The sequence below is a fragment of the Panthera leo genome, chromosome B3 (assembly GCF_018350215.1).
Source record: "Panthera leo isolate Ple1 chromosome B3, P.leo_Ple1_pat1.1, whole genome shotgun sequence".
Lineage (NCBI taxonomy): Eukaryota > Metazoa > Chordata > Mammalia > Carnivora > Felidae > Panthera > Panthera leo.
In genome coordinates this window covers 121,725,273-121,744,431 of record NC_056684.1, presented here as the reverse complement: position 1 = coordinate 121,744,431, position 19,159 = coordinate 121,725,273, and the positions used below count along the sequence as shown (strand labels likewise).

Here is a 19,159-nt window from a genome sequence, read left to right as displayed (position 1 = left end):
TTACCCGTAGTGTCTGTGGTCCCATTTCCAGTGGATGGGTAAAAACATTTCTGTTGTTATTCTTATTTTGTCATTATTGAGATGCCGGAGACTTGCCACTTAAAATTGATCCCGTTTAGCAGAGGATTTAGAACAAGGACTAAAAATGAGAGATGCTAACATGTTTTTTTAGTGTTATTATATTCTTGGTCAACTCATTTGTCTTTTCTCATTTTTCTTATCAAGATCTTGGCCAACAGCTTATACCAAGGAAAGCAGATTTACTCCAGGCAGAGGGCCTTTGCTGCCAATTGAGGTGAATAATTCAATCCTCTTTTGTCCCTAATCTTCACAGGCTTAAGCAAGTGAATAAACGGAGACCCCGAAGTTTACTAGAGAAGTTGCGCTGGGTGACCCTAGGCTACCATTATAACTGGGACAGTAAGGTATTCACATTTTCTTGCTAATTCCATTGTCTTCCACTTTTTACACTCCTTGGGCTCAGTGATTGGATTTCTTCCTGGCCACTATTTTAAAGTATCAGATTATCCATTTGTGCAGGGATCTCTTTCATCTGTCTCTTAAAATCCTCTTGATAACAGTATCTCAAGAGGAATGAGTAATTTTTCCCAGGATGAAATTTCTTCTTCAAATGCCCTTACGTTACATTATTTCATCAGAAGTCATTGGTGCTCTAAGTACATTTCAGGGATATAGATTTTTCTTTATTGTATTTAAGAACAATTCTCAACATCTTTATTTCCATTATTGTTTAGTGTTTGTTGAGCCTGTATTTTCTTTTTTTTTCCGTCAAATAATTTAATACATGTTGAGATATGTTTATAGTTATAGATATATCTTTATACGTTGTCTTTGTCTACCAGAGGTGTTTAAACAAAAGCACTGATTTTAATAAATTTGACAGCAAAGAAGATCATCTAGAATTGGTGATGATTTGACTTATATACTTTGAGTGATTGTGTGGAAAATACATCATTAGTTAGGATGGATATGAACCCTGGCAATTTTTTTTTTTTAATATGAAATTTATTGTCAAATTGGTTTCCATATAAACACCAGTGCTCATCCCAACAGGTGCCCTCCTCAGTGCCCATCACCCACTTTCCCCTCCCTCCCACCCCCCAACAACCCTCAGTTTATTCTCAGTTTTTAAGAGTCTCTTATGATTTGGCTCCCTCCCTCTCTTTTTTTTTTTTCTTCCTTCCCCTCCCCCATAGTCCTATGTTAAGTTTCTCAGGATCCACATAAGAGTGAAAACACATGGTATCTGTCTTTCTCAACATCACTCCTCATCAGGGAAATACAAATCAAAACCACACTGAGATATCACCTCACACTAGTCAGAGTGGCTAAAACGAACAAATCAGGAGACTATAGATGCTGGAGAGGATGTGGAGAAATGGGAACCCTCTTGCACTGTTGGTGGGAATGCAAACTGGTGCAGCCACCGTGGAAAACAGTGTGGAGGTTCCTCAAAAAAATTAAAAATAGATCTACCCTCTGACCCAGCAATAGCACTGCTAGGAATTTACCCAGGGGAAACAGGAGTGCTGATGCACAGGGGCACTTGTACCCCAATGTTTATAACAGCACTTTCAACAAAAGCCAAATTATGGAAAGAGCCTAAATGTCCATCACCTGACGAATGGATAAAGAAGTTGTGGTTTATATACACAATGGAATACTACTTGGCAATGAGAAAGAATGAAATACGACCTTTTGTAGCAATGTGGTTGGAACTAGAGAGTGTTATGCTAAGAGCCTGTATTTTCTACATGATACCTATTTGGTGTAAAAAAAGGAGCTCCATATACTTCTGGTGTACTTTTCCATGAACTCAAAAAAGACACCTTTGCCTGCTATATAAGGTCTGAGCAAGACACAGATGGGAAAAAATGTCCTACAGTTAACAAAGTTCTCTTTTCTTAAAGTACAATTTCCTTTCCTGACCTCTCTGCTTCCAAAAGTTCCTCCTTTATCACTGGCAGCCTGTCTCCAGGAGATGTTTGCCACCAAGTGGAAGGACTAATTCTTAGAATAAACTGAATAAACAGAATGGTATAGACCCATCTTCCTACTAACTAGTTACTTTCTAAAAGCTCCATAGTGGGGCGCCTGGGTGGCTCGGTCGGTTAAGCGTCAGACTTCGGCTCAGGTCATGATCTCACGGTCCGTGAGTTCGAGCCCCGTGTCGGGCTCTGTGCTGACAGCTCAGAGCCTGGAGCCTGTTTCGGATTCTGTTTCTCCCTCTCTCTCTGCCCCTCCCCTGTTCATGCTCTGTCTCTCTCTGTCTCAAAAATAAATAAATGTTAAAAAAAGTTAAAAAATAAATAAATAAAAGCTCCATAGTTTCAGTGAATCCAGCTTATTAACAAATACATTTAACTGCTCAAAATAAGGATAAATGTTGCTCAGAAATGTTCATGATATAATTCTTACTTTCAGTGATGCAGATTCAGTGGAAATATAGATATCTGTGTTTGGGGAAATAGCCTGTGATTCTTTCTGGCTGAGCCAGCCCAGGATTGAATATGAATATTCAGTATTCAATATTGAATAGGATAGTGCCTACCTCATAAGGTGGGTGTGAGAGTCTCAATGCCCGCATAACAGCAGTGCTAGGCTGTTCTGTGCAGTTAAATGCATTAACACAGTAAATGTTAGCTCATTGTTTTTTATGATGTTATTTTTATTGGTGGTACTGTTATTCCCCCAGGACTTAAAGGTACTCTCATTTACTAAGAAAAACGTGGAGTGAAAAATTACCAGAAACTAAATGAGTAAGCAGAGAAAAGTGGAAGAGATATAAGAAGACTAGTGGATAGACAGTTTGGATGGAGTTAGAAGCCCACAAAGGCTCTTCTTTGATCACAGCACAGCCAGCCTTGTGTTGGAACAGCGGCTCTGAGTAGTTGATCTTGTGAAGGACTGAAACTTGAAAGGGTGGAGAAAATCCCTTAAAGTTCTCTTCAAGAATAAGTAGAAACTCTTATTTACAGTTCAGGAAAAGGAAAAGGAAAAAATAAAAGAAATTTCAACTGAGGAGACTTGGCCATCCATCAAAGACCTATCACATCCTTAACCTGAAGTTAAAGCTCACTTCTGGCCAAAGTAAATACATTCTTTCCAGAGCTTTGCTACAGCTGGGGTACATCAGGACACTCGCGGAGATTTAAGACAGAAGTGGGTTTTCTAATCATTTTGAGGTTGATTGGGCAAAGGGCGATGTGAGAGCAGCAGCGAGACAAAGGGGATTGGGGCTGCTGCAGGCTTACCTCACTGGGGTAGCCCTCACCCTCATCTACCACCTTGACGTGCTCCTGAATTGCTGGGTTTTGGAGAGAAAGAGTCTTCTGGCCTTTTTTTTTTTTTTTTTTTTTTTTAAAGAGAAGGATATTTGTGATCTTTATGTGCTAAAAACAGTTCAGAGAGATGAATGCTGAAAATTACTTCCATTTTAAGGTCCCGCCTTGACCACGGTATAAGTCATTTTCAGTTCCAAAGTTTTGAGCATGGCATCTCATCAAATTGACCAGCGAAATTGGCAGTAGGCCATATATGGGCTGAAGGCCCTAAAACCAAACTGGCTATCATATTTGAGTTGCTTTTTTTTTTAATAAGCTTTGTATTTTAGAATAGTTTTAGATTTGCAGAAAAGTTGAAAAGATAGTACAGAGTTCTCATATACCTTACACCCAGTTTTCCCTATTATTAACATCTTACATTATTATGGTATCTTTGTCTTACCTAATGAACCAATATTAATACATTATTATAATGGTGAAGTCCATATTTCATTCACATTTCCTTAGCTTTTCATTCAATTTTCTTAGATTGTTTTTAATGTTTATTTATTTTTGAGAGACAGAGGGTGAGTGGGGGAGACACAAGAGAAAGGGAGACACAAAATCCAAAGCAGGCTCCAGGCTCTGAGCTTTCAGCACAGAGCCTGACACGGGGCTCGAACTCATGAACCGCAAAATCATGACCTGAGCTAAAGTTGGCTATTTAACCAACTGAGCCACCCTGGCGCCCCTCAGTTTTCTTAGTTTTTAACTGATGTCCTTTTTCTGTTCCAGGACATCACATTACATTTGGTCATCATGTACCTCTTGGCAGTGACAGTTCTGAGTTGCTCTTTTATCTTTTTTTTTTTTTTTTAATTTTTTTTTTAATGTTTGTTTATTTTTGACAGAGACAGAATGCGAGTGGGTTAGGGGCAGAGAGAAAGGGAGACACAGAAGCAGAAGCAGGCTCCAGGCTCTGACCTTTCAGCACAGAGCCCAACGTGGGGCTCGAACTCACAAACCGTGAGATCACAACCTGAGCCGAAGTCGGACGCTCAACCGACTGAGCCACCCAGGCACCCCGAGTTGCTCTTTTATCTTAAGAGAATGATCCTATTTGGGATTAAAGTATACCAGAGAGAGACATAATAATTATTTCATGTATAGACTCCATACAGGGTGAACTTGTTTAATTTATCACTGCATGACATGGTGCCTGCCATGTTATAGGTGCTCAGTATTTTGTTTTTCTTTTTTTTAATGGTTTATTTTTAATATGAAATTTATTGTCAGATTGGTTTCCATACAACACCCAGTGCTCATCCCAACAGGTGCCCTCAATACCCATCACCCACTTTCCCCTCCCTCCCATCCCCCATCAACCCTCAGTTTATTCTCAGTTTTTAAGAGTCTCTTATGGTTTGCCTCCTTCCCTTCTCTGTAACTTTTTTTCCCCATCCCCTCCCCCATGGTCTTCTGTTAAGTTTCTCAGGATCCACATAAGAGTGAAAACATGTGGTATCTGTCTTTCTCTGTATGACTTATTTCACTTAGCATAACACTCTCCAGTTCCATCCACTTTGCTACAAAAGGCCATATTTCATTCTTTCTCATTGCCAAGTAGTATTCCATTATGTATATAAACCACAACTTCTTTATCCATTCATCAGTTGATGGACATTTAGGCTCTTTCCATAATTTAGCTATTGTTGAAAGTGCTGCTATAAACATTGGGGTACAAGTGCCCCTGTGCATCAGCACTCCTGTATCCCTTGAGTAAATTCCTAGCAGTGCTAGTGCTCAATCAGAAGGTAGATCTATTTTTAATTTTTTGAGGAGCCTCCACACTTTTCCAGAGTGGCTGCACCAGATTGCATTCTCACCAAGAGTGCAAGAGGGTTCCCATTTCTCCACATCCTCTCCAGCATCTATAGTCTCCTGATTTGTTCATTTTAGCCACTCTGACTGGTGTGAGGTGATATCTCAGTGTGGTTTTGATTTGTATTTCCCTGATGAGGACTGACATTGAGCATCTTTTCATGTGCCTGTTGGCCATCTGGATGTCTTGTTTAGAGAAGTGACTATTCATGTCAGGTGCTCAGTATTTTGAATGTCTCATTATAAGATTACCGGATGCCTCAAAAACAGATGGATAAATCATGCTGTGTTAGAATTACATGTAAGTTAGATCATTTTAAAGCGGTAATTAATCTTCTGCCACAGTTTCCTATTTTCCTGAGATCATTGTTTATTTTTCTTATTTTCCCTACTTTTATCAAAGAAATACTCAGCCGATCATTATACACCTTTCCCTTCTGACCTGGCTTTCCTCTCAGAGCAAGTAGCTGCAGCCTGTGGATTTCAGGGTTTCCGAGCCGAGGCAGGCATCCTAAATTACTACCGATTGGACTCCACTCTGGGAATCCATGTAGACAGATCTGAACTAGATCACTCCAAACCCCTGCTGTCTTTCAGGTAAGCTGGTTCCAGGGATTTGGGATTACTGCCTAAAACTTCATTCCTTTTTTAAAGCATTTTTAAGCTAAAATAAATAAATAAAAGCTATAACTTTAAGAAATGGTTGGACTCTCTAATCTTTTACTCTTGGGCATCTTAACAGTGTTATAAGTAAAATTTGCCTAGTCCTTAAGAGTAATGACCAAATTACAGTTATATTTCTGTTTAAGATGTGTGGAATCTGCCTTTTGTATTGACAGGTATCGTCAGTGGTGTGTGGAATAGACAGTGGAAGGCTGTAAGGCAAAGTGAGCAACCTGTTTGGACTAGGGAAGAGAAAGCACAGAACCCCGAGTAGTTTACTCGCCTTGTCTCCCTAAACATACATGAAATTGGGCAAAGTGCTACACCTGTATCTCACAAATAAAGTGCCTGAACAGAGTCTTTTATTAATTGTCCTATCTTTAAAGTGAACAAGCATGATAAATATAGTAAAGGACTCAATTTATTGGAAGGCTTAAATCTTGAAAGTGCATCACACGGCACCTGGGTGGCTCAGTCGGTTAAGCATCTGGCTTCAGCTCAGGTTATGGTCTCATGGTTTGTGGATTCAAGCCCCGCGTCAGGTTCTGTGTTCACAGCTCGGAGCCTGGAGCCTGCTTCAGATTCTGTGTCTCCCCCTCTCTCTACGCCTCTCGTGCGCATTCTCTCTCTCTCATTTTTAATCTACTTGTTTAACTGCTTTAAATTTTATTTTGCAACAGTACTGTGGGCTCTTATAAGTGTAAGCAGCAGATCATGGGTTGGTCACTTACACAAGCCAGAAGAGAAGGGTCTTAGCACAGTTTGAAAAGGATGTGCAAGCAATAAATATCAAGCTGAAATTAAAAAAAAGTACAGTTGGCAATAACTTTCCCAGCCACGGTTAGTAACAGAAACTTACTACTGTGTATTGTTTTACTTATTTTCTCGTAGCTTCGGACAGTCTGCTATCTTTCTCCTGGGTGGTCTCAAAAGAGATGAAGCCCCCACGGCCATGTTTATGCACAGCGGTGACATCATGGTAATGTCAGGTTTCAGCCGCCTGTTGAACCATGCAGTCCCGAGGGTCCTCCCAAGTTCTCAGGGGGAAGGCCTGCCTTGCTGCCTGGAGACGCCTCTCCCAGCCGTCCTCCCCAGAGACTCAGTGGTAGAGCCCTGCTCTGAGGAGGACTGGCAGGTATGCACCAGCTACTTGAAAACGGCTCGTGTTAACATGACTGTCCGACAGGTATTGGCCATAGACCAGGACTTCCCTTCGGAACCCACAGAGGAGAAGAAAAGAGACATCACCACAGAAGGTTTCTGCCATCTGGATGATGAGAATAGCCAAGTAAAACGAGCAAAGTTAAACCCTGACAGCTGAGACTTGGAGAGCCCGTTCTTTTGCTCAGGCAGGTCTTAAGTAAATGACCACACTTTTTGTATTGCTGTAGACTTCAGCACCAAGACAAGCCAAAAACAGGGAAAAACTCATCATCGATCACACTGTTGCCTTGGAACCCATCCTGAAGAGGAAAGCAATTCATCACTCTGCTCAGAGACCGTTTGCTATGGTCCAGTCTGGTTAGGTGTTGGCACTAATGTACGTGAGAAGTCCAAGGAGCTTTGACCTTCCAGAACAGCCCTCTCAGCCTCTGCCGTTACCTCTGGGGGAGGTAGAAGTGAGTTTCCACATTAACGGAGCCTTATTAAATACCTCAGATTTTATTAATGGGAAACATAACGTTAAGCCCCTGCCACTACCCCATCTGGTGATTTGTGGTTAGATTGTGCTTCCAAGAGCCAACTGTTCGCCTCCCTTTCATCCTTCTAGCCATCCTCAGAGTCTGCGATTTTCTCTTCCAGCTTTTCTGGCCTTCACAAAAGAGTCCTATACACATTAAGATAGCGGAACTAGACATCTCATCTCCTAGAAAAGAAATCAATCATAGTTGTCTGTCTTGCCTAAAAGATAAAGTATACCTAAATCCAAGGAAAGGGGAATAGGAGTTTCTCCGGATTTCTTTTAGGTCTAAACTCTTCCTGTTGACTTTTTAAATGTAATTTTAATTGTTGGACTAAAAAAGCCCCAAGGGTGTTCTGTAACTGTTTTCTCCATGAATAAACTTTCTCTATTTTAAATTAAAGATCTGTATCTATTTTTGAGGGTTAACATATCTGGGATTAGTTTTTTCCTATTTTTACTTGCTGCATTGTTCATGCTGTAGAAGCCCTCCAGCTGTTTCTGCCCTATACCATCCTCCTCTGCCCTAAGTATTCTTTGTGACTGTCACACAAGAGAGAATCTGCTTTGATATTCCAGTCACTGCTGTCTTTTGTGATTGTGGACAGCTTGGAAAATGCATGAAGCACCAAGTGTTAATCTTTGTGCCCCCAGCAACTTGAATCACAGTACCCTTAGCTGAGTTGTTCTACATTTCTCTGGACTCCGGACCGCCATTTCCTCATTCAGAGATGAAGATAATATTTACTACCATCTTCTAGGGAATATTAATATTTCAAATGATAATGGGAATTTAGTGCTCCTTTCTAGAAATGTAGTGTCAATATTTTATTATTACATGGGCTCTTAGAAACACCCCTGTTTGTTTGTTTATGTGGACAACTGGCTGGAAGCCACTTGGCTACCTGCTGCTTGCGGCGAACCTTCATTCCTCTGTCCTGCCTTTTTTTTTTTTCCTTAGGAACATTGTATATCGAGTCCATGTTTTAATCCTTGTTTTCTAAGAAATAAAAATAGATTCATCCCTTATGTGTAAGTAGCGAGGCTCTAAACTTAGTGCATGATAGGAAAATTTTATGTAATTAAAATTACCACTGGAAAAATCCCTTAAATTTTCCATAGTGTACATTATATGTGACCCACTAGAAACGAACATACTGTCATTAGCAAATCCAATAGATCAGCCTATCCTTCAGCATTAGGATAGTTGGTTCTTTATTCAGTTGAGTATCAGATAAAGGTGTTGGCTTGTGCTTAGGACCAGTGTGGTACAAAAAAGCACATATTCAAAATGTAAACTCACACTCCATGAGGTGAGATATGTATGCTGTGAAAAGCATGTGGAAACCGGCGAACCGAGGGAATAGCAACCGGTCTCCCAGCCTGTGCTCCCTCTAAGGATGTGCCGATTGAGACAGTGGGCAAACTTGTGTATACCATTAAATTCTCTCTCATTTTTATTTATGTCTGTTTTTATGAGGAACATAGTTGGAGATGTATATGCTGCATCTCTACTTTGACAGCAAGCAGAAAATTATGCAATTCAGGAAAAAGGAAAAATTGATGATTTCTTCCACATTTACATGACGGTGATCCCCTAGGTTTGTTTTAGTTGTCTACCAGACATTTTCTAAGTCAAGAGTCAGCAAATTCTGACCCACTTCCTGTTTTTGTACTGCCCACAGACTAAGAATAGTTTTTACATTTTTAAGTGGCTGGGGAGAAAAAAATTAAATGAATAATATTTTTGTGACCTATGAAAATTAGAGGAAATCCAGATTTCTGTGTCCATAAATAGTGTTATAAGAACACAGTCACATTCATTTCTAAAAAAAATTTTTTAATGTTTATTTTTGAGAGACCGACCGCAAGCAGGGGAGGGGCAGAGAGAGAGAGACACACACACAGAATCCGAACCAGGCTCCAGGCTCTGAGCTGTCAGCACAGAGCCCAACGCGGGGCTTGAACTCATGAACTGAGATCATGACCTGAAGTCGATCGCCTAACCCTCTGAGCCACCCAAGCCCCCCTACAGTCACATTCATTTATAGACAACCCATGGTTGCTTTGTCATGCTTGAATGACCCCTAGACTAAGGAACCTGAGACCAGGAGAAGGGTCCAAGGGGAAGATCTTTTTTTTTTATTCATTATTTTATAACAAAGATGCAGAGTGATACGCAGTACAATCTAGGATGTATGTGATGTCAAGAGTAGAGTCACAGGGCACCTGGATGGCTCAGTTGGTTAAGCGTCTGACTTTGGCTCAGGTCATGATTTTGCGATTTGTGAGTTCAAGTCCCGCGTAGGGCTCTGCACTGACAGCTTGGAGCCTGGAGCCTGCCTCGGATTCTGTCTCTCCCCTTCTCTCTGCCCCTCCCCCAAATCATGCTCTGTCTCTGTTTCTCAATAATAAATAAACATTAAAATTTTTTTTTAAAAAGTGGAGTCACAGTGTTAAGCCTGGGGGAACTGATACTCATATGATACTCTGCTGGTGGGAATGTTATCACAGTCCTAAATTCTGTCCCCTTGTCCTCTCAGAAGTGATGTGGTTTGATGATAAGTCAGATGGTCTTAAATCTGTTTTAAAATGTGTACCATTTAACCCAATAAATGTCACTTCTAGGAACTGAGTGTAAGGAAGTAGCACTGTTCACAAGATGTTTGTGTAAGAATGTTTGTAATAGTGAAAGTCCAAAATAAGCTCAATATCCAGGAGTTGATTGGTAAATTCATGTATTCATTCAGTAAGTGGTTATTGAGCACTGTTTTCTATGCAAGAGGTGCTGTTCTTTGCACAAAGTACCTGCCTTTGTGGTTCTGTGCTAGTGAGTGTGTGCTGTACCCATACAATGGAAGTCTGTAGCCATTAAAAGTTATGTTTTCAGGGCACCTGGGTGGCTCAGTCAGTTAAGCGTCTGACTTCGGCTCAGGTCATGGTCTCACGGTTCATGAGTTTGAGCCCCATGTCGGGCTCTGTGCTGACAGCTCAGAGCCTGGAGCCTGCTTCGGATTCTGTGTCTCCTCTCTCTGCCCCTCCTCCACTCTCACTCTGTCTCTCTCTCTCTCTCTCTCTCTCTCTCCTCTCAAAAATAAACACTAAAAAAATAAAAAAATAAAAGTTATGTTTTAGAAGAAGCGGTAGATATCTGAGAAAATACTCTTACTATATATTTAATGAGAAAATTCTGTTATGAAACCATGCATAATTTTGTATAGAATGTTTACATGTTTTTAAAAAAAACTGAAAGCATATGCATACAAAATGTGAATGTTGATGGGAATATAGTTGTTTATTTTATTTTCTGTATTTCTAATTTTTTTTACATTGAAAATCCTTCTAAATCTTTCTTTTTTAAAGAATAAATGTTTGTGGGGGTTTTGGTTGTTTTTCTTTTTTCTTTAAGAAATACTCCAATCTGGCAATTCTGCCTCTACTTGAAATTTGTCAGTCTCCAAATCTAAGCACATCAACATTGTCTAACAAAAGAGGCTTGTTTGAGGAAAAAATTTATGTAATAAAATACACAGCCACTATCAGTCATGTCTTAGAGACATTAAATCCATGGAGGAAATGCTCAATAAGTTAACTGAGAAAAACAGCTTAAAAGCAGTATGCATAGCATTTTGCCAGTTTTTTGTATGCACAAAGTGTACATGCACAGAAAAGGCTAGAGGGTTAGCGTATTTTTAGATCTCCTAACTTTTCTGTAGCAGGCATAACTAACTGCTCTTTGGAAGAAGGCCTTTGTGATGCTTTCTGAAAGGGAGCGGATCTGGACCCGCAGAGCTCAGGAGCAGTAGCTTTGTCTAGTGTCTGCTCACCTTTCCAAGTGTGTGCCCTCAGCACTTCCCAGCCTGGGCCCTTTCAGTCTCTGTTTTTCCTCTTGTTTTTAACAAAATGTCTGGCTGGTCTGTCAGAGCATAGGAGTCCCCATCTCAGGGTCCTGAGTTCAAGCCCCAAGTTGGGTGTGGAGCCTAGTTAACAAAAAAAAAAGTCTGATTAAGATGGATTGTCTTGTGGCATGCCTGGTGGCTCAGTGGGTTAAGCATCCAACTTCAGGGGCACCTGGGTGGCTCAGTCGGTTAAGCATCCGACTTTGGCTCAAGTCATGATCTCACAGTTTATGAGTTCAAGCCCTGCATCAGGCTCTGTGCTCATGGCTCAGAGCCTGGAGTCTGCTTCAGAGTCTGTGTCTCCCTCTCTCTCTGCCCCTCCCCTGCTCACTCTTGTCTCTCTCTCTCTCAAAATAAACATTTTTTAAAAATTAAAAAAAAAGATGGATCCTCTTTAGACATTTTGCTTATTATTTCAGTAGAGCCTCTTGCCTGGTTCCAGCACCCTACATAGGGTTTTTCCTAGAAGGACCCCAGGTCCTCAGACAGCTGTATTGCTGAACAAACCAGACTCAGCAAGAACTGGCTTGCATGTTCTAATTTTCCCAATTCGTTTTTCACTGAGATAAGCTGGCTTTATCCCTTTTTTCTTTTCCCTTAATCTGAAAGCTTGGTTTATTAGAGTTGGAAAAAAAATTACACCTTCGGTGGATTCGACTAAGGAGAATTAGAATGGTAATGAGGCGGAAAGGAGCCTGAATGATTATTGATCTCAGTGTGGCTCAGGAGCCAGAGGGCCAGCAGGCAGGAAAGACACCCTGCCTGTTTTCTCCTGTTCCAAAGGTTATGGTGGGAAAAAAAAGCAATGCAAATCTAGTGTCTTAGCCTGGGTGGTACATTTTTATTGACATTCCTTTTGATCAGCTATCCTATCCAAATTTGAACCCTCTTGGAGATGAGTTTGTTGACTCTCATTAGTTTTATTGGTAAAAAAAAGATTTAAGATGGTATAGTTGATGGAAATTGAAATAGAGCAGTGATCAGGAAAACTAAAATTTAGTAACAGCTCTAATACTGAGCTGTGTGACCTTGAAGAAGTCACTCGACTGAGCCTGCGTTTTCTCATCTATAAAGAGATTTGACTGGGTAATCCCAGGTTACCTACAGGCTCAGCAATGCTGTTTGGTTTTTTTTTAAGTTTATTTTTGAGAGAGAGTGTGTGAGCAGGGGAAGGGCAGAGAGAGAGAAGGAGAGAAAGTCTCAAGCAGGCTCCATGCTGTCAGTGCAGAGCCCAACACAGGGCTCAATTCCACAAACCGTGAGATCATGACCTGAGCTGAAATCAAGAGTCAGACACTTAACCAACTGAGCCACTCAGGAGCTCCAACAATGCTGTATTTCTAAAATGAGAAATTAACTTCAGAATCTGGATAAACATAAAGCAAAATTACCCCACAGACAAGATTTTTGTTAAGGAAATCATTGCATTAACCAGAGGAAAGGTAAGGAAAACTGAAACTTCTCAAGAAAACAAGCGGTCAGTAAACACGTGAAAAGAAGCTAACCTCACTAGTAGACAGGGAAACAAAAACTAAAAGCATGAGATGTAAACTTGTGCTCGTCCACTTGGCAAAAGCAAGGGGATTATAATGACTCCTCTCTCTCACACCCTAATCCCACAGTAAATATTGGCTCTACCTTCTAAGTATCCAGAATCTAACCACTTCTTTTCACCTCACTGCTACTACCCTGGCCCAAGGCCCTCCCATATCCCAACTGGTTTATTGCAGGAGCCTCCTCACTGGCTCCTTCCATGCTCCTGTACCCCTGATCCTATAGTTTACTCTTAACAGAGAAGCCAGGGCAAGGCCATTACACTAAGGCAGAGCATGTCACTCTTGTGCTCAAAACTTTCTAATATCACTCCATTACTTACAAGCCCCTACCCACCCTGGCCCCCATTTTCTCCTGATCCTCCCAGCCACTCTGTTCAAGCCACAGTGACCTCTTTACTACATCTCTGAACAGACCTAGCACATTCCTGCGCTGAGCCTTGGCACTGGGCTGTTTCCTTTGCTGGGAATTCACACTCTCACTTCCTTCAAAGGTTCAAATATTACCTTGGGGACACCTTCCTGACTAGCCTATTCAAAATCTCAACCCCACAGGCGTTCCTAATTTTCTTTGCCACACTCTATTCTTTTATAGCATTTATGACATAACATTCTACATAATTTACTAAAGAAATCATGCTTTCATCATAAAGAAAATATGACATGACATATTTTCATCATAAAGAAAATATGACCTAAATTGTTTATTGTTTTCCTCTACTACACTGTAAGTGACATAAAGCAGAAATGTGCCCTACTTTTCTAGGACAGTGCCTGGCCCGTAATAGTTGTTCAATATATATTTGTATAATGAATGGATATCCACAGTCGATGGGATGTATGAAAATGAACACTTATACACTACAGTGGGGAATGTCAATCAATAAGGCCATTGTCCATGTTTAGCGAAACTTTGATCTGGCAATTCTGCTTCCAGGTATCTTCCCTATAGAAATGCCTAAGCAGAGACACAATGGTATGTGTAAAAAAATGTTCATCACAGTGTTGTTCATAACAGTGGAAAACTGGACCAAACCCAAATGTTAGTAGGGAAAGAGTTAATTGAATTATGGTTCATGTACACTATGGGACATTAATACTATGTACCCCTTCACAAGAATGGCTGCCAGAAAGGGCTCCAAGATGCATTGGTTATTTGAAAAATAAAGAATTGCAACATTATACACAGTTAAAACCCAATGTGTTAACTGCTGGTTGGAATGCAATCTGGGCAGCCACTCTGGGAAACAGTATGGAGGTTCCTCCAAAAATTAAAAGTACAACTACCCCACGACCCAGCAATTGCACTACTAGGTATTTATCCAAGGGATGCAGGAGTGCTGTTTTGAAGGGGCACGTGCACCCCAATGTTTATAGCAGCACTGTCAACAATAGCCAAAGTATGGAAAGAGCCCAAATGTCCATCAATGGACGAATGGATAAAGAAAATACGGTATATATATATATGTGTGTGTGTGTGTGTGTGTGTGTGTGTGTGTGTGTATACACACACACACACACACACACACACACACAATGGAGTGTTACTCGGCAATCAAAAAGAATGAAATCTTGCCATTTGCAACTACGTGGATGGAACTGGAGTGTATTGTGCTAAGCAAAATTAGTGAGAGAAAGACAAAAATCACATGACTTCACCCATATGAGGACTTTAAGACACAGAACAGATGAACACAAGGGAAGAGAAGCAAAAATAATATAAAAACAGGGAGGTGGACAAAACATAAGATACTGTTAAATATGGAGAACAAACTGAGGGGTGCTGGAGGGGTTGTAGGGGGGGAATAGGATAAATGAGGAAGGGGCATTAAGGAAGACACTTGTTGGGATGAGCACTGGGTGTTATACATAGGGGATGAATCACTGGAATCTACTTCTGAAATCATTGCTGCACTATATGCTAACTAACTTGGATGTAAGTTAAAAATAAAAAAAGTAAAAAATAAACATTTAAAAAATCATTACTAAACAGATGAGGTTACTATAGTTAAAACTCTGAATCCAAATGTTACATGCTCTATTGTAAAAATGCACACGGTATTAGTTAAATATACTTTCCCTTCTATATATTTTTGTATCTTTGGCCAAACTCCCCAAGTAAAGTTTTGGTTTATGATTTTGTGCCCTAAAACAAAAATGTTTATATTTTATGCTATAAAGTATTGTTTAATGTTTAATTATCTTTGAGAGAGAGAGGGAGAGATAGAGCATGAGTGGGGGAGGAGCAAAGAGAGAGGGAGACACAGAATCAGAAGCAGGCTCCAGGCTCTGAGCTGTCAGCACAGAGCCCGACATGGGCTTGAACTCACGAACCGCGAGATCATGACCTGAGCCAAAGTTGGACGCTTAACCCACTGAGTCACCCAGGTGCCCCTGTATTTTATATTATAAAAGGAGGAGGGGGGGGGGAGGGGGAGGAGGAGGAGGAGGAGGAGGAGGAGGAAGGGGAGGCAGTAAAGAGCAGAGAACATCAGCAAAGAAGCCAAAGGCCCAGTCACCTGTTTCTGTCAGCTTTCATGAACACATACTGCGTGGTGGACACTTCTGGTCCAGCTTATATGTTACTATTTGTCTGTGGCCAGGGGCTCTACCAACTGAGTTCATCTGGCAAATTAATGACCTTCTAAATCTTTTACGTCATTGTGAATAGAAAAAGAATTGTGGGGCACCTTGGTGGCTCAGTCAGTTAAGTGTCCAACTTCAGCTCAGGTCATGATCTCACAGTTGGTGAGTTTGAGCCCCGTATTGGGCTCTGCACTGACAGTGCAGACCCTGCTTGGGATTCTCTCTCTCCCTCTCTCTCTGCCCCTACCCCACTCACTCTCTTAAAATAAATAATAAATAAACCTAAAAAAAAAAAAAAAAAAGAAGAAACCCAATGTGTTAAACTATTATGTACATGTAAATGTATATATGAAAAATACTATGTAAAAACTAAAAAGACTATTATCTGTATATGCACATACCTGTTTATAAATACATGGTGGGAAAGATACATCTGAATGTAACAGCGGGGAGGAGATTGGGAAGTGGTAGGGGTACTCTTTACATGCTTTTGTGTGTGTGATTTCTTTATAAGGGCACATTTATGCATTACCTATATAAGTATTTTAAATTATGCATGGAAAACCCTATAAAGAATCATGTGGTAATAAGGAATGGTGGAAATTCATCTTTCTCCAAACTCTGGAGGTTTCCTTTTTATAGATAAGATCTGGTATCGTGTCAAGTGATGCAGAAAGCAGCAGGTCTCAGCAGGTACCACGAAGCTTTCAGCCATAGTCTCTGGGTTGGGTTCTCCTTGGGCTGGTTGGAGAATGTTTGCTCACACCTATCCAGGCTAGAGAACCAGCTTCTGTCATGTTTTTGTCCATCCTAAGCTCAAGTAGTTTGTTGTGGCTAGAAACCTTGTTCTGCCTCTGTGATGAAAATACCAGGGCACCTGGGTGGCTCAGTTGGTTAAGCCTCTGACTCTTGACTTTGGCTCAGATCATGATCTCACAGTTCATGGGTTCAAGCCCCACATCAGGCTCTGTGGTGAGAGCACAGAGCCTGCTTGGGATTTTGTCTCCCTCTCTCTCTGCCCCTCCCCCACTTGGTCTCTATCTCTCTCTGAAAGAAAGAAAGAAAGAAAGAAAGAAAGAAAGAAAGAAAGAAAGAAAGAAAGAAAGAAAGAAAGAAAGAAAGAAAGAGGCAGCTGGCTTTGATTGCCAGGACAATAGTCAACGTTGAACCAGCTTATGAGGACCACAGTGCTCGCCTGAAAAAAAGGACTGTATTCTTCTAGGGACATGGCTGGGTAGATCACATTGAAACCAGAAGTTATATTCTTTCTGTTAGCTCTGTGGTGAGAGACAGAGGAGGAGATGTAAAATCTGTTTCTGGCACACTGGTGGGTGTTTGTGCGTGTGTACATTTCCTGGGTGCGTTGTGTGTTCCCTTTTGTTAACACGTTAACGGGCCTGTTCCCAAAGTGAGATCAGGCCTGCGGTGTGCCCAACCAGCAGCTGGCTGCTTTCCTTGCTCCCAGCACTTCCTGAGGGCCACCGGATACAGGCCCTACAGACTTTGCTTCTTCATTTTTAAAAGGTGCTCAGCCCAAAGGGTCCAGTCTCAACAGCTGGAAAAGAGTGGACAAACCACCTCTCCTGGGTTTCTGGCTGTGGAATAATTTTCTTTCATCTCTGAAGACCAACATGCCATGTCTGTGTTATTAACGAACTAGTGCTTTTGGCGGGGTCACAGGGTGGGAGAATTGCCCACAGAGGTAAAAGAAACATCAGCATCGATGCTGTCGCTCAGGCATCAGCCCTTATCTATTCATCCAGCAACTATTTATTGAGTGTCTGTGAAGTGTGAGTCACTGTGTTATGTGAATGTGACAGGCATTGTTTCTGCCCTCAGGTCCTGCAGTGAGTGGGGGAAAACACCTTTATAAGTAGGCAATCACCATAAGTACACCATAAGCTGTGATGGGCTAAGTGCAAGGTGCAGTGGGAGAGGCACTTAATCCAGAATTGGCAGGGAAAGGCTCCCTGTAGGAAGTAAAAGAAGAGCCAACAAAGAATTCAGCTGGAATTAGCTTCACTACCCTCCTCTTTGTCTGAAGGCTATTTATTATCTCTTTTGTTTCATCTGGAAACTTTTGGGGATTTTTTCAAGCCTTAATAGCTGATTCTGTCCGACTCACATTGAGAGATTCGTTTATCTCGTTCATAGCCCTTAGCAATGTCTGCTCTTACACCTTTTGTTCACTCTATTATCTGTGTCCTCCAAAGAATAAGCTCCTTAAGGGCAGGCTTTTTCCTGTCGTGCTCACTGACCTTTCCCTGACATCTAGAATACTGCTTGGTACATGGTACCTGCTCAGCAAAATATTGTTGCTGATTAAAGAAAGTTTTCTTTGTCATACTCTTTTGTTTGGTTGTTTTTTGTTTTGTTTTTTTGTTTTTTTGTTTTTTTGTTTTTTTTTTTTTTAGTTTTGAGAGAGAGAGACAGAGAGTGAGCAGGGGAGGGGCAGAGAGAGGGAGACACAATCTGAAGCAGGCTCCAGGCTCCAGGCTCTGAGCTGTCAGCACAGAGCTGGACACAGGGCTCGAACTCACCACTCACCAATGGCAAGATCATGACCTGAGCCAAAGTCAGACACTTAACCAGCTGAGCCACCCAGGAGCCCCTCTTTCCCTCTTTGTCATACTCTTGATGAGACTTTGTGCATCATGAAAGTTCTTTGCAAATAACTGGCTGCAGAAAGGTAGCAGCCTGGTGTGTGTGTGTGTGTGTGTGTGTGTGTGTGTGTGTGTGTGTGTCCAAGCAGCCTTTTTTGAGAGATCCGCTCCTCATCCTGAATAGGAATATGGCTAGAAAAGCACTTCCAGCATCATCAGCCAAATCCTATCCAAGTACTCCTGATGTTTTAATCAGGGCTCATTCCACTACAAGACACAAACCCAGCAGATGATGAAAAGCAACCACGGGCTGGAAGTGCACCTGGCCTCCCTTCGAACTAGAATCAGGAAAGACGGGACCACAGCAACCGCCTTGTTTCCCTCTCCCCCGTTTCCCTCCCTCCCTGGTCTTGGCTTCCCGCTGCCTGTCCTCGTGTGACTATGTCTGACTATGACCCTCCTTGCTGACTTTACTTATACGGGGCTGCCCCCAAGTGGCACCTTCAGTCCCTGACCTTCCAGGTTGGTTGCAGATAGATAGTTAACCCAAATCCAAATTGCTGGAAGAGAATCAGACTGCTATTCTCTGGGTCAGCTGTCTACCCCCAGTCCAGTCAGTCTGCTGTGGCCCAGGAGGCAGGGATACTTTCCTCTTCAAAACCAGAGGGAGGACAGTGGACAGAAGGCAAGGAAATGATTAGTGGAAAAAATGACTGGCACCTCTATTGACATTCACTGTACGATTTGCCTTCTAGAATGAAGTGCTGGAGAATGTTGGGCCCCCCCTCCCCCGGATCACTGGACCAGGAGGTAACAGAAGTGGGGCCTGTCTAGGGCTCCCCCCACCCCCTTCACCAGAGGCTACCCCCACACAAAATTAATCAGTGCCCCAGCCACATCTCCCCTCCCCTTATCACCTCTTGGGCTTTGTTGAGAGGTTGGAGATGAGGGTGAGGCATCTGGTGCCCCCACAGCCCCATTGCTTTGGAGACCAGAGGCGATCGAGGTG

The 19,159-nt window shown here is 41.8% G+C and overlaps 1 protein-coding gene and 1 long non-coding RNA gene across 4 annotated transcripts in view; one reads left to right on the top strand and one right to left on the bottom strand.

The window, feature by feature from the left end:
* ALKBH1 (alkB homolog 1, histone H2A dioxygenase) overlaps positions 1-7,912 on the top strand; it is a 27,739-nt gene extending 19,827 nt beyond the window's left edge. For 2 of the 3 annotated variants that reach the window (XM_042943945.1, XM_042943943.1), the window contains exons 4-6: positions 335-425; positions 5,569-5,762; positions 6,720-7,912. In XM_042943945.1, the coding sequence (XP_042799879.1) occupies positions 335-425; positions 5,569-5,762; positions 6,720-7,149 (715 nt within the window). In that variant the 3' untranslated portion in view covers positions 7,150-7,912. Of the gene's footprint in view, positions 1-225; positions 296-334; positions 426-5,568; positions 5,763-6,719 lie in introns of all 3 variants that reach the window. The other variant, XM_042943944.1, reaches the window with a different exon arrangement.
* LOC122222996 lies at positions 7,612-19,159 on the bottom strand. The gene is made up of 3 exons (XR_006203974.1): positions 19,068-19,159; positions 11,337-11,489; positions 7,612-7,695 (listed from the first exon to the last, which is right to left on the bottom strand). It is a non-coding gene; the product is annotated as an uncharacterized LOC122222996 (long non-coding RNA).